Raw genomic sequence first — 14,383 nt, forward strand, 5'->3', positions numbered from 1 at the left:
GTGGGCGTACCTGCACTCTTCCCACCGTGGAGTAAACCCCACAGACGTCATGAGTAGAAATCCTGTTTCACCTCATGAAGATGTGAGCAGAGGGTGAGGGCAGACCAGAAACCACATCGGGCCTGTGTGCCTTTTACTAAGCAGTAATTTATCCCCTTTGTTTTATTCTGGATTATTTCTTTAATATACCTTTTATACCTTTAGGAGATATGTGCATTCATTGTGTGTGAAGTATGACCGCAAAGAATGGGACCAATTATTGCAGTGTAGTTCCGAAAAGATAGCTTTAGTGCCTGGCACGTGTCATCCCCTAAGTGGTTGCTGAATTGAATGAACATAGCCACTGCAAAGGAGGAGCTCTGAACGTTCGGAGCACTGCTGCCTGGCAGGGATGGGTGTTGGCCTGCGGTCACTGCTTTGATGCCTGTGCTACGTCAGCCAAGCCCTCTGGTCCAGCTTTCTGTGATGACTTTCCCTTGGCTCCCGTGCATATCGCCTGCTTGTGTTGTCTAGTGGCAGGAACGAGGTCTTCCCAGTGCTCGAGCACAAGCTCAGAGTAGGTGCTCAGTGGGTAGTTTTGGTGAGTGTCATGCTGACCCCTGTCTGTGGTCCCTCCAGCATCATCACGGACATAGCCATTATGCCTCTGAGACACTTCCTTCCAAGAAGGACCAGGAGGAGGGGGTGACAGAGAAGCTGCAGAATGGGGATCTGGACCACATGATTCCTCAACACTGCAGCAGTGAGCTGGATGGGAAGGCCCCTGTGATGGACGAGAAGGTCATCATGGGCTCGCTGTCTGTCCAGGTTAGTGGGCCGTCTCATGCTTGGTGGGGCCTTTAAGCAGTAATGGCTTGGATGACTCAGGCCTACTTTGAAGGTCCATTGTCCACTGTTTGACTTAGGGGCTGTGGGCCTGGGCTTTCTTGTAGGACCTGCAGGCTTCCCAAAGCGCCTGTTACTGGCTGAAAGGTGTCCGCTACTCTGATATCGGCACTCTGGCATGGATGATCACCCTGAGCGATGGCCTCCACAATTTCATCGACGGCCTGGCTATCGGTGCCTCCTTCACTGTGTCTGTTTTCCAAGGCATCAGCACCTCGGTGGCCATCCTCTGTGAGGAGTTCCCACATGAGCTAGGTCAGTGTGCACGCCCCCTGCCTCTCTACTTGTGCTGCCTCAGTTATTGGCACAGGCACCCTTCCTGTGGCTAACTCCTCCCCCCACTTCACAACACTGATTGTCGTTAGTGAACACGTTCTCTGTGCTACGTGAAATCTAACCACTAATTTTTAACAATTGAATTAGTAATTGAAAATTGATCTTTAAAATGATGGGAGTTTTTTACAGGGATCTTTGTTTCCCTTTAGCCCCATATCCTGTGGCTCAGTTTCCTCAACTGTACAGTGGGGTTAATAATAGTACCTGCTTCACAGGTTTACGGTGAGGATTAAAGGGGAAGACAGTGGAAAGGACTTATGATGTGCTGTGCACTCTGCTAAGTGCTCAACATACGTTCTTAGTAACATCCTATTAATCTTCCAAGGGCTGGGATGTATGTTAGAAGTCTGGTGGTGGAAGGAGTAGAGGAGTCAGGGGTTGAAGGGCCTTTGTTGTATCAGAGGGAGACTGTGAAAAGCCTGGACTTTGGAGCCTCAGAGACTCGAGGTCGAGTCTTGGCTTTGCCATTTATTGGCTTGTGATTTTGGGCAAATTAATTTCTGTCAGTTTTCTAAAAATGCTAGTCGTTGTAATTGTCAGGAAGGAAGCTCCTTCTATTCCACTGTGAAGCAAAAGAGAAATGAGGCCATTGCTAGAGGTGATTATCTATTTTGAAACTCTTTGCACTGTTTTCAGCCCTGGGCTGGAAGTACATGGCCGGTTTCACAGATGGTATCACAGCTCTGACACACGAAGGTGAAGGGGTGCCTTAGTCTTGTCACTGCCATCTCACATCTGGGGCTGTCTTGGTTTTCCCCAGACTTTATCTGTAGTTTAAGCAGTCTGTCTGCATCGTCTTCTCTGCCCACAACCTAGTGTGACTCTTGTCCACAGCCTCCCCTCTTCTTTGCCCGTAGGAGACTTTGTCATCCTGCTCAATGCTGGGATGAGCATCCAGCAGGCTCTCTTCTTCAACTTCCTTTCTGCCTGCTGCTGTTACGTGGGTCTGGCCTTTGGCATCCTGGCGGGCAGCCACTTCTCTGCCAACTGGATCTTTGCACTGGCTGGTGGAATGTTCCTGTACATTTCTCTGGCTGATATGGTAAGTCTTCCATAGTCTATGCCTTGTGTGCCAAACTAGACTGGATTATTCAATTCATTGGATGGGAGGACAGCTAAGGAGACATGACATTAGTTAGTTTGTTTTTCATAATAGCTTTATCGAGGAATCATTCACATACCACACAAGTAAGGTGTACAATTCAGTGTTTTTTTAAGGGAACATCAGATTATAAAGGAGGAAAAGTTTGTGTTCCTATTAGCATATGTCATTAAAACAAATGATTAAATGCAACTCCAGAGTCCTTACTTTATTATAGAATAGATGTTCATAGGTAAATGAAAAGAAGAAGAGAGGGAGGGAGGGAAGGAGGAAAGAAAATTAACCATAATCATTCTCACCTCAAAGCAATAATAACAACACTTAGGTTTGTTTCTCTTTTGTCTCAATGCATTGTGTTTGTTTTTTAAAAACTATGATGATATTGCATATACCATTTTATCTCCTGATTTCTTTCTTTACTTAATATATCATGGACATTTTTCATGTTGCGCACTCTTTAGAAGCATCTTTTTCAGTGGTGGTATTATTTGGTGAGAGGATGCACCTAATTCAGAAACTAGAATTGCTGGCTCAGAAGGAATCCATGGTTTGAAGCTTTTAACATGCACTGCCAGATCGCTGTCTGTGAGGGCTTGCGCTTCGTCCATCATCAGTGGTGTGTGAGAGTATGTGCGGTACTGGACCTGCGAGCGTTTGGTGTAACCAGTTAGGTGGTTTTCAGTTTGCTAGTGAAACACCTGATTTGTTGCATCTTTCGTATAACTACGGAGGTTGATTTCTTTCCTGGCCTGTTGGCATGATGTGTGTTTGGAAAGCCTGCATGAGTTATTTTCCATATCCTTTGGAAATAATATTTTTGATGAGAGTATTGACCTCCACAATCCAACCTCCCTCCACAGAAACATCTTAAATTCTCTCCTCTCTCTCTTTTTTTTAATTTTTATTTTTTATTGCAGTAACATTGGATGATAACATCATATAGCCCTCAGATGTACATCACCACATACCTCGAACTCTGTGCAGATCACATCATGTTCACCACCCAAAAACTAATGATAATCCATCACCACACATGTGTGCCCAAGCCCCCCTTCCGCCCGCCCCTCCTCTCTCCTGTGGGGAGCCCTCCCCGCGGCGGAGATATTTTTGTGCCTTAGTTGAACTAGAAGGTCTCCTCACCGTCACCTGCGTCTCTGGCCAGCAGGAGGAGGCCTTGGGTCATAGCAATGTTGTAGCTCCGTTCTCTGGCCCCTCACACAAGCTGCTCACTTTCCCAAAGAGGTGACCGTGTTTTGGGAGCAAAAAGATCTTTTCAAGGTTATTAAAGATCACAGTGAGAAGTTTGTTTTTATCCAAGTGGTTATTTTTAGCCAGCATCTGAACACATGCAGGGCTACAGACTTGTATCTGATTTGTTCTACCCCAGTAGCTGTAAAGTGCTGGTAGCCACCTGGGAGAACGGCTAGTGCATTCCAGTTCCAGAGGCTATTGCTGCAAATTGTCTTTGTAAACGAATTGTATATTATATGTACTTATTATATATTAACATAATATTAACCATCTATATTATATACTAATTATGTTAATATTGTGATATAAGATTAATATAATAAATATTATGGCAGTTATTAGATATACTCTCTCGCGCGCGCTGGATCGTCCTGGACTTACGAGGTTAGGAGAGGAACTGCAGCTCTCCTGTTTTTCTCTCCTTTCTCAGTTCCCTGAGATGAATGAGGTCTCCCAAGAGGATGAAAGGAACGGCAGTGCCTTGATCCCCTTTGCCATCCAGAACCTGGGCCTCTTGACCGGTTTCACCATCATGCTGCTCCTCACTATGTACTCAGGACAGATCCAGATCGGGTAGGGGCCTGGGCTACGCGTCCCGCGCCCGAGGACTCGGCATCTGCAAGGCACCTCGGAAGAGGCGGTTCTGTTAAAAACCGTGACACGGACTGTACTCCTGCATTCAATGTCAGCTGTCTCTAAAACGCTCTGTCCTAGGAATAAGCTGCCTGGTAACCAGTCTCTAGGTAGTGCCTCTCTCCCTGTCCTCTCCCTCTTGCCCAGAGTGACTCTGGAACCTGAGTGCAGCTGAGAAGACAAGCTTAACTTTTTTCTCTGGTTGTCCTGGCCTCTTTTTCTTCGAACCAGCGCTGGGAGATTTTGAATCCTTTGCCCTACGATGCAAAAATATAGCCAGTGGTCATAACTTGGTTAGAAATATCAGGAGGTGAATCTATAATTTGGGGTCCAGAAATCTAAATGTGTTTCCTGGACCTCAAGATGACCCATTCTTAAATGGATTCACCTATTTTTAGAGAAAAGGTACAGGAGACAGGAATCCCTCCTAGTTTTTCAAAGTCTGTTCAGTTGCCTGTTCTCTCAAAGAGCTGAAAGTTGGAATAGATGGATCCGGCAAGACAGGAGGCAGGGTCATCCTGAGTGAGAGGGGGCGTCGCGCCGAGGGTCTGTGCCTTCGTGACGATAACTCTCCCCACGGGCGTGCTGGGTATGGATTTTGTGGCTGCGCCTGGTGTCTCATGGCCGTCCAGGTGAGCTGGCATGTGGCGTCGGCTGCTGGACCTCCCCTTCCTCCAGATGAACACTGACAGAGTGGAAGGCAGAGCATGAAGACCTGCAAGAAATCACTTGGTTTGGTTTTGATGTGATTTCCACTCCCCTTCCCCACGCCCATCTCTGAGAGGCTTTAGCTGCCTCCCTAAAAGCACATTCTGAGCACACTTACGATGTTTGTATTAGAGGGGAGGCTGCACGAGTTTCCCTCCCCGGGTTAACACTGCTGCTGCAAAGTGGCAAGTTGACTTGTAGAATTGGAATGCAGTTTATGCTCTTCTTAGACAAGGTAATCAGAAACGGAATCAGTGCAGGCAAAGTCTAGGATTTGTTGATCATTTGAATAAAAGTACGAGTAAGAGAACTCTGACACGGAAGGTCTGAAACTTGGATCAGGGCACTGCAGATGTTTGCAGAGCAGAGAACTACTGATCACACTGCCAGTGGGTTAAAGGGCACTGTCTAGCTTACCCTACCCCGTCCTCCCGCACCCTAAACGAGAAAGGGCGAATCCTGTATTGAATGAAATATTAATTGCTCTAATTCTCTTCAGAAAATGGGTTGATAGACTTGTCTGTGAGACTCTGTGGAGCCCTCTCCTCAGAACTCTGGCTTCAAGGGAGCTCATCTCCAGGTTCACTAGGTGAATTGATTTATTATTATCATATTGATAATGTGAGATTCTTTAGCCACTTTGGGGAGCCAGTCTCTCCGGAAGCCTTTCTTAGTGGTGCCCACAGTTGTGGCCCAGGGGCTGTGTTCACAAACTGATGTATGTGCGTGACTGACGAGTGCTGGTGCATTGCCAGCACCTGTGAGTTTCTCTGTTCTTAGGAAAACTTTCCACTCTACAGTAATTAAAAGCACCATCTATTTTGGTTTTTTCTTCTTAGGAAATGTCTCTCAAACCAGGAATATTCTTGAAAAGAACATGAGCGGGAAAACTGCTGGTGATGGTTTAGACATCTTTCTCCTTGTCTTGCCTGTTGACTTTGATACATTTAAGAATGAGCTGAACAAGGAAAACTTGAGTTTTAAAATTCTAGATTAAATATCAGGACTGACTCCTGATAGGATTCTGTTCCAGTTTTACCAAAGAACCAATTCCTTGAATGTTGGAATCTAACTTTTATATTATTATTATTATTATTCTTACTGTTTTAAAACAATTCTTTGTCTTTTCTGTTTTATTTTTCTCAAATTGCTTTCAGGAACTAGTGGAAAATAACACTCAACCTTTAAGACTTTAGAAGATTTTGCTTTCCTTAATTCACATTGATGTATTACATTTATAATTTTAGCATTCCCTATAGAGCTGTCCTTCCTTACAAATACCATTATTCTTGGAGTAGAATACTTAGAGTTAGGGCGTTTCTAGTTTTAGGAGAAGAGCTCAAAAATGTAATCTTTAACAAATTAAAAAATAAAATCTGAAACAGTAGGATGCTTTCCCTTTTCATGCATGTCTATATTAACTTAAGAGCCTTCCTTCATAGACAGCTGCCTCAGAGGGAGATGATGTAAGCTGTAGCTGGTCCAGAGCCCCGTCCTAGATGCAGCGGAGGAGGGGTGGAGACACTCAGATCATGCGACTGATTGGATGTTCCCATTGGCAACAGTTTTGCCTCATGAGTTGAAAATATGGCAATTTCCTTTTGACTTTTAAGTGTTGAATTTGCCATTTTAAACATGTGTCCATATTGGGAGTCTGAGGAACAGCGAGTTGTGAGGACTTTTTCACCCCTGGTATTAGCATCTTCAACCTCTTTTTCCCCAAATGGACCAGCTCCTATTAATGTTAACAAGGAAAGTATATGTCACATGCAGAAGCAGTGGCCCAGGAGCAGGGGTTCTGCTTCTCACCTTGCCCTGGCATGCGGGTTGCCTTTTGTCCTTGTCCCCAAAGGTTTTTTTGTATCTAGTGTCAACTTGGGGCTTTCCCTCATTGGTTCTTCACCCTGGGTTTAAAAGAGAAGGTTTCTCTGCTTGGGTATCCTAAGACCTGTTTTCAGTAAGTCCTCTTCCAAAGAGATGATAGTATGCTGGAAATCTTAAAAAACAAAAAGTCTGATTTTTACAAAAGAGAGAGGTTAGGTTTTTATTGTTCATATTTCTTTTTACAGTTCTGCAATTCCATCACAGTATTTTTTTAAATAACTCAGGTGTTATGAGAAAAATTAGAAAAGAATATAACTTATGTAGACTGTAAATGTTTATTTGTAAGGTTCTATAAATAAAGCTATATTCTGTAACTGTTGAATCCCGGGTGTCATCTTTTGCAGTAATGTGGGTGTAACGAAGTCTGTTAAACACCAGGTGGCGATGGTGTCTCGCTGACTTACAAACTCACCGTTTCACTGGTCCAGCTTACTTTTTTTTTTTTTTTTAAAGATTTTATTTTTTCCTTTTTCTCCCCAAAGCCCCCCGGTACATAGTTGTGTATTCTTCGTTGTGGGTTCCTCTAGTTGTGGCATGTGGGACGCTGCCTCAGCGTGGTCTGACGAGCAGTGCCGTGTCCGTGCCCAGGATTCGAACCGACGAAACACTGGGCCGCCTGCAGCGGAGCGCGCGAACTTAACCACTCGGCCACGGGGCCAGCCCCATGGTCCAGCTTACTTTTTGATGAGGGGATTTTACAAGGAACCTGAGATAGCGTAACATGCTCACTTTAAAATGACCAGTTTATCTTTGCTGGAGCCTGTGACTTCATGATGTTGCATGATAGAAGAGCTGTGGGCTTTCCTAAGAAGGAGTTGCTGTCGTGCTGCTTTCACTTGATAAATCCATAATTGAAAACTCGTAGAGTGCTTTGGTTGATTTAAACCACATCTCCTGTACGTCTTACGGGGAAAAGTCCAGTCCTGAGACTTAAATTCTAAATCTGTTCTTATTCCAACTTAGTCATAGGGCTGTTGTTTTTCTTCGACAATAAAAATGAGCAATAAGGTAAAAATATTGATGCGATCTTACCACTACATAAATTAGAGATTTCCAAATGCCTATTACTCAGTCCTTCCATTTTTTTAAAACTCAAGAATAATATATAAGTTGGCTCATATTGGTCTTTTAAATTGCATTAACTAGCTACTATATTGGACTTCCATCTGCTGAAGTTGTTCAAAATGACATTCACTCCATCCTTCGGCTTGTGCCACCTCTGGAGAGCCTCCCCAGGCTGGAGTTGATACTTCCCTTATGCACCTCACTCCCTGGACTTGCATTGTAACCGCTGTTGTTCTTTATGCACCAAGTTCCTTCTGGGTGGAGGCTGCATCTGGCTGCTTCCTGTGCTTCCAACACCGGCCACGCACAGTGAATGAAGAGACCAGACGAAATGCCTGTAAGTTCGGCGTTTGTGAACATGCTTCTTTTCCTCTGGCAGCAGCTCCTGTTGTGTTTTCCTGTCTCTAGCGTTGACTTTGCTTATGCCATGTTATCTGGTTCTTTATTTAGAAACAAGTTTGAGCGAGGCGAATTGTGGCCCATATAGAACAGGGTAAGCAAAGTAAACAGATCATTAAGAAGATTAAAACTTTGATCTTAGCTATCTCTAATAGAACTAGCTAAGCCATTTAGGGCATTTTTCGTGAAAGGTGAATGCCCTTCTCCTGTCATGTTGCTTCTGCACACTCTTCTTTACCATTCAGTAATACTGAGATTTCATTTGAGCAAAATCCATTTCAAGAAATAAAGACATCAAATGTGGACACAGGGTTTTTGATTTGTGGGAAAACGATGCTCATCTCTTAAAGATTTTTGTACTCTTAATGATCTAGTGTGAAATACCTAGACTTTTGAAGATTGACAGGTTCAAGTCCCAGCAGAAGTGAATCCCTTTCATTCTTCTGGAATAAGCTAAATTACATTCCATTTAAAAAAAAATCGGTGGTTGGAAAAGATCCACAAGTCCTTATCAGCCTTTAGCTAAGTACGTTTAGAGCTGCTAGCCAAGGAAACATTTTTCTTTCCAGTATCACAACCCCTTCTTGCCAGATGTCTATTCAGGGTTTATTTTAAACGAAAGGAGTTTTGAGAGACTGTCCTTTCTGTGTAACAGCAATCTTTGACCCTGGCAATGGATGGGATTCCAAGATGATAGCATCAATTATAGTTAAGGAATAGCCTGAAAGTGGTCTGCAATCATAAGCCAAGGAGTAGTTCTTTCTTCCACTAGGGCTCTGGATTGTTTTCTCTGGTTTGCTTATAGATCTTTGGAACATTGAGGTTGCCTAAGAATAAACTTAGGCAGTAATCCACATGGGTTTTTATAAATACACACATGTAACAGAAAGCCATCAGGAAATTCCTAGTTAAGACCCCTGACAAGAAATCTTTATTTTTTTTGAGGAAGATTAGCCCTGAGCTAACTACTGCCAATCCTCCTCTTTTTGCTGAGGAATACTGGTCCTGAGCTAACATCCGTGCCCATCTTCCTCTACTTTATATGTGGGATGCCTACCACACCATGGCACGCCAAGCGGTGCCATGTCTGCACCTGGGGTGTGAACCGGAGAACCCCGGGCTGCCAAAGCGGAACTGCGCACTTAACCGCTGCGCCGCTGGGCCGAGCCCAAGAAATCTTTTTTTTTTTTTAAAGATTTTATTTTTTTCCGTTTTCTCCCCAAAGCCCCCCAGTACATAGTTGTATATTCTTCGTTGTGGGTCCTTCTAGTTGTGGCATGTGGGACGCTGCCTCAGCGTGGTTTGATGAGCAGTGCCATGTCCGCGCCCAGGATTCGAACCAACAAAACACTGGGCTGCCTGCAGCGGAGCGCGCGAACTTAACCACTCGGCCACTGGGCCAGCCCCCCAAGAAATCTTTTGATAAAGTAATTCTAAACGTGAAATGCAGTCTTAGGATCTACATCGTCCTGTGTTTGGCTTTTTTGTGTGTGTGTGAACACATCTATTTAATATGGGAAATGGGGTATTGCTGTCTCTGTCAGTGTGTATGGGGTAGTAGGGAAAGAAGCAGAGGAACTTCTGCCCTGGAGTAAGGGGCCGTTCTGGCCCCAGGCTCGGGGATGGGGAGCAGACTGAGGATGGGGGAGATGGGTAAGGCAGGGGCAGGGTGAGCTCTGCATATATCCTTGGGACCACAGTCCAGGCCCACCCAGTCACAAAAGCCAGAATCAAATGAATCAAATGCAACCCTGGGGTTGGGAGATGGGGAGAGGGAGGGCACCAGGCGCACCCATGCCCACAGCCCACATTCAGTGCTGCCAGGTCTGGCCCACCTCCCTGCCAGACCCTCCTGTCCAATCACCCCTACGTCTGTTCCTCCATGAGCCAGGCAGGGCCCCTGTGCATCTACTGAGATAGCAGAAGCCTTAAAGCAGTGGCCACCATCACATGGCCAGCCGAGGTCAGTGCCAGGCCCTTTGGGCCCTACAGTGGCTCTGCAGATGTGTTGCTATAGGACAGGAAGGAGCCACAGCTGTCAAATACCTGGATACAGCTGTTGCTTGCCCAGTCAGCCACAATGATGTTGCCATTAGTCCACAGCTACTGCTGTGGGGGCATTGAACTGCCCATTGCCCTTGCCATGGGAGCCAAACTTGAAGAGGAACTTTGCTGGCACTATATACCTTCACTGAATGGTTATGGAAATCCGTCACTACAGTCTCATTCTTGTTCACAGCCACAAAATGGGGCCCTGCACAGTGGCAGTCAGTGGCCCCAAGTCCCTCAAAAAGGCCAACCAGCTTACCATTGGGCTGGAAGGTGAAGACACAGCAACTTGCTGTCAACCACAGTGATAAGTCCATTCAGGTCTACGGTCACTCCCTTGGGGCCCATGAGGTGGCCAGCTCCAGTCTTGGTCTTGAACTTGGCCTCAGGGGAGAAGATGCTGACCCAATCGTTGTCATAGTCTGCCACGATAATGTCTCCACTGGTGTCCACTGCTACACCTGTGGGACGCTGCAGCTGCCCAGGAGAACACCCTTGGACCCCAGTGCGGAACTTGAACTGGCCCTCACTGGAGAAAACCTGCATACATTGACTGCTGTGGTCTGCTACCACTATGCAGCCACTGCTAGCTACCACACACCCTGTAAATTGGTAAATTTGTCCTTGCTTCCACAACCGCCAACGTGAAAGACAAGTCCATCTTCAAGAAGGTTTTGCTTCTGTTTGCCACCCTGCTGTATGTAGAGCTGGGCCTACGCTCGCCTTCTGGCGCACCTGGCTGGCGGACTGGAATTGGACCGTGATGCCATCAGGGGATGGTGGCAGGTCCCAGGATGCAGAGCCCTCAGGCTCCCTACTTGGCTAACATTTGTAAATGCATCAAAATCTAAAAGTGACACCCAAGCCAGTATTATGGAAATTCCTTCAAAAGTGTGTTAACCTTGTGGGTTTTCAGGGGAAGGAAAACAACTAATTCAATACAGGAGACTTTTTTGTTTTTTTTAAATCAAGGATTAGGTCTTATAGATGCTAGTAAGGAAAGAAAAAAGTCTCTTTGATCTGTATCTTCCCAGAATAAGAGAGTCTTTCAATTGGCATGTTCTGTATAACTTCTTGAGGTTAATAAAACAAGCTCTTTTGAAGCCAGTATCTGGCTGTATCCGTAGATATGGCCCTTGAGAAGAAATCTCTTATGCTGCCAAATTCACAGGGTTTAAACATTCTGGAGTAATTCTCCAAACAATGTAGTTTTTTCCCCCTCTTGAAAATTGTGTGATCAGGGAAGAGAGAAATTAAATTTAGATTTTTCTTTCTTGGAAAAACTTATTTTATAACATTTATAAAAATTAATTTACAAAAATTAAAATTAAAAAATAATATTTATATTAATTATATATAAATTATATAATAAAATTAAAATTTTAAATTTTAAATAAAAATTAGTTTATAAAAATTAGGTTAAATCGATTTTTCAGTATGGATTGTTCAATTATGTATCCTAACTAAAAGGGTAGATAAAATCTAAACGTTTTCATTTTGTTTTAAGCTGTGTTAGATTTATTCCTGCAAATCTGTCTCCTAATTATGCTCTACTTAGCCCAATGGAAAACTATTTTGCATTCCTTGATTCATACATTAAAATTTTGCTTGAAAACTGTCTTGATCTAGCTGATGGTAATATTTTTTCATTGAAAATTTTAATGCAGCCTTATAAGCTAGTTTAAATAAGAAAGTCCTTAGAAAAGTGTTTCAGTTTGGTGCTTTTTGAAGCAAATGAAGATAAGCAAGAACGAATACAAACCTACTAGCCCAGGGCTCTGGATTCTGTCTTTGTCTTCAGTCTACAGGATCTTGAGTCCAAAAGAATGGATTCCTGTCACTTCCACCATCGACTGGCTGTGTGAACTCTGTTGTTTAACTTTTCCGCACCTCAAAGGCCTTATCTATGAGTAGGAAAGATAATTTCTATACAATCTCCGTAAACATAAGGAGACCTAAAGGTATGAGAAAGTGCTTTATAAATTAAAACTCAATTCCAGTGGTAATTAACATTTTGTTGGGATTCCTTTGAGAATCTGAAAAATATGCTTTCCCACACACCCCAAAGGGCTTACAAATATACTCAAAATCTGAATTTCCCCTACGGTTGGGAGCAGGATGGGGAGGGAATGGTTTGAAGCCCTTGCCACGAGTTAGGAACTTCTGTTCTAGACAAGAGTAAGATGGTAGTCATTCATTCAACAAATTGTTGAGCTCCACCTCTGTGCCAGATACAGCATGACATGGCAGTGAACAAAATAGACGAAGGTGCGCCCCTTAAAGAGAGAGTGGACACAGAGGAATGTGTTGCAGAGAAATTAACTCGGGGTAGTGAGGCAGAGAGCGGTAGGGGTGTGTAGCTTTAGCTACTCTGGTGGTCAGAGAAGGCCTCTCCCAGGAGACCCATTTGAGCTGAGCCCTAAGTAATGAGGAGGTAGCTTTGTGAAGATCTAGGAGAAGAATGTTCTAGGCTAACGGGAAGCAAACGTGAGAGCTCCGGAAGAGAAATGAACTTGGTCTGTTTGAGGCTGGTTTGTATAAATTGTAGTATATACGGTATAAACACGGCCACTGTGTCTGAACTGTAGCAGGCATAGGGGCAGAGGTTTGAGCTGAGTTTAAAGAAGTAGACAGGAGTCAGACCACTGTCGGGAAAGGAGGAGACATTTGAGGAGTTGAAGCAGAGGAATGACATATCAGATTTAGGTTTTGAGTTAGATCTGTTGTATGGAAAAATGGACTGTAGGGGGAGTAAGTTGACAGATACGATGTGTGAGGGACAGAGCCTCCCCATCCAGCCACCCCCCAAGCCTGCCCCTAAAGTTTTGGCCCAAGCAACATGATAAAAGCCATTGCCATTTGCCTGTGGCATCTTACCTGCAGGATGCTGGAGCCCAGGTGTGGGAGAGCTATTAGATTCTATTCTTCCAGACTGTACGGTGTTAGGTAACCAGTAATGACTGCTGCCATTTTCTCCGGCTTTGTAACAATGCAAACAAAAGTAAAAGGGAGTGATGGCAGCTTTGGGGCTTCCCAATCCTTGTCATAGTTCTGATAGTATTGGGTTCTCCCAGGAAGACCAAGGGATAACACACTGTTAGGAGTTTTGCGCACTGCCCAAAAAATGAGCTGAATATCAATCTAAATATTTATCAGTCAGCAGAACTTCATTAGCATGTTTTACTTGCAAATGTCTAAAGAGATTATTAAGTTTATGTCAGGCTATTGATAGGATGTTGCTTTGGGCCATGTTTTTCCAATTACAAAAAATATATATTTTTACCTGAATTCACTAATTCTTTTAGACCTCAAGACTGGGGGTGGGGGATCCATGCCAAGGTAATTTAATCAAAATTAAATGCACTCGTAGGAAGCTTTGAATAAAATATGGTATAGTTATATGATGTCCATACAATACGTGTTACTAATAAAAACATTTATGTAGTGCTTTTCATATAATATGAGAGATTCTACACTATAAAATACCTTTTGTTCTGTGTAGCTATTTTAGGAATGTTCATTTTACCCTAGTTTTAAACTATTCTACAGTTCTCTTGACTGCATTTAACACAGAAGTTTAATATTTAATGGCTTTATACAAATAGAAGCTGAAGCCAGGTAAGTTTTATACAACAGTGGAAACTAGGATTCCCTGTGCTTCTGTTAAATTAAAAGCATTCATAATTATTTCTCAGAAGAGCTGGTCATTAATTAAGGTTTATGAAGTGCTTAGGGAGTTTCATAAGGAAATATACCGAGTCTCACAAGTCCTGTGAGAAGGAAATCTAGATTTGAAGAAATTAGTACAAATGCCGATTAAACATGAATCCTGGTAATTTCAAATATTTGTGCAATTCTGACCAATGCAGAAAGTAAAAGGAAAGAGAAGCAAATCCACCAATTAGATAAAAATACTGACCCTGGCCACGTGGAAAGGTGTACAAGCTGAATGAAATAAGAGATTTCCAAGTTACTGGGAACTGTTCATGTGCTGAATGAGAACACCACCGCCACTAATAAAGTTGTGTTACTCACTAAAGAAAAAACTGTTTGGGAAGGGAGCTTAATTAA

At 43.6% G+C, this 14,383-nt stretch overlaps 1 protein-coding gene across 2 annotated transcripts in view; it reads left to right on the plus strand.

Annotated features, from left to right (window-relative positions):
• Positions 1–7,113, plus strand: part of SLC39A14 (solute carrier family 39 member 14) — a 41,346-nt gene extending 34,233 nt beyond the window's left edge. For both annotated transcript variants that reach the window (XM_008522986.2, XM_008522985.2), the window contains exons 6-9: positions 619–807; positions 933–1,140; positions 2,079–2,263; positions 4,005–7,113. In XM_008522986.2, coding sequence (XP_008521208.1) covers positions 619–807; positions 933–1,140; positions 2,079–2,263; positions 4,005–4,151 — 729 coding nt within the window. In that variant the 3' untranslated portion in view covers positions 4,152–7,113. The remainder of the gene's footprint in view (positions 1–618; positions 808–932; positions 1,141–2,078; positions 2,264–4,004) is intronic.
• The last annotated feature ends 7,270 nt before the right edge of the window (positions 7,114–14,383 follow it).

Source organism: Equus przewalskii, chromosome 2 (genome assembly GCF_037783145.1).
Source record: "Equus przewalskii isolate Varuska chromosome 2, EquPr2, whole genome shotgun sequence".
NCBI lineage: Eukaryota > Metazoa > Chordata > Mammalia > Perissodactyla > Equidae > Equus > Equus przewalskii.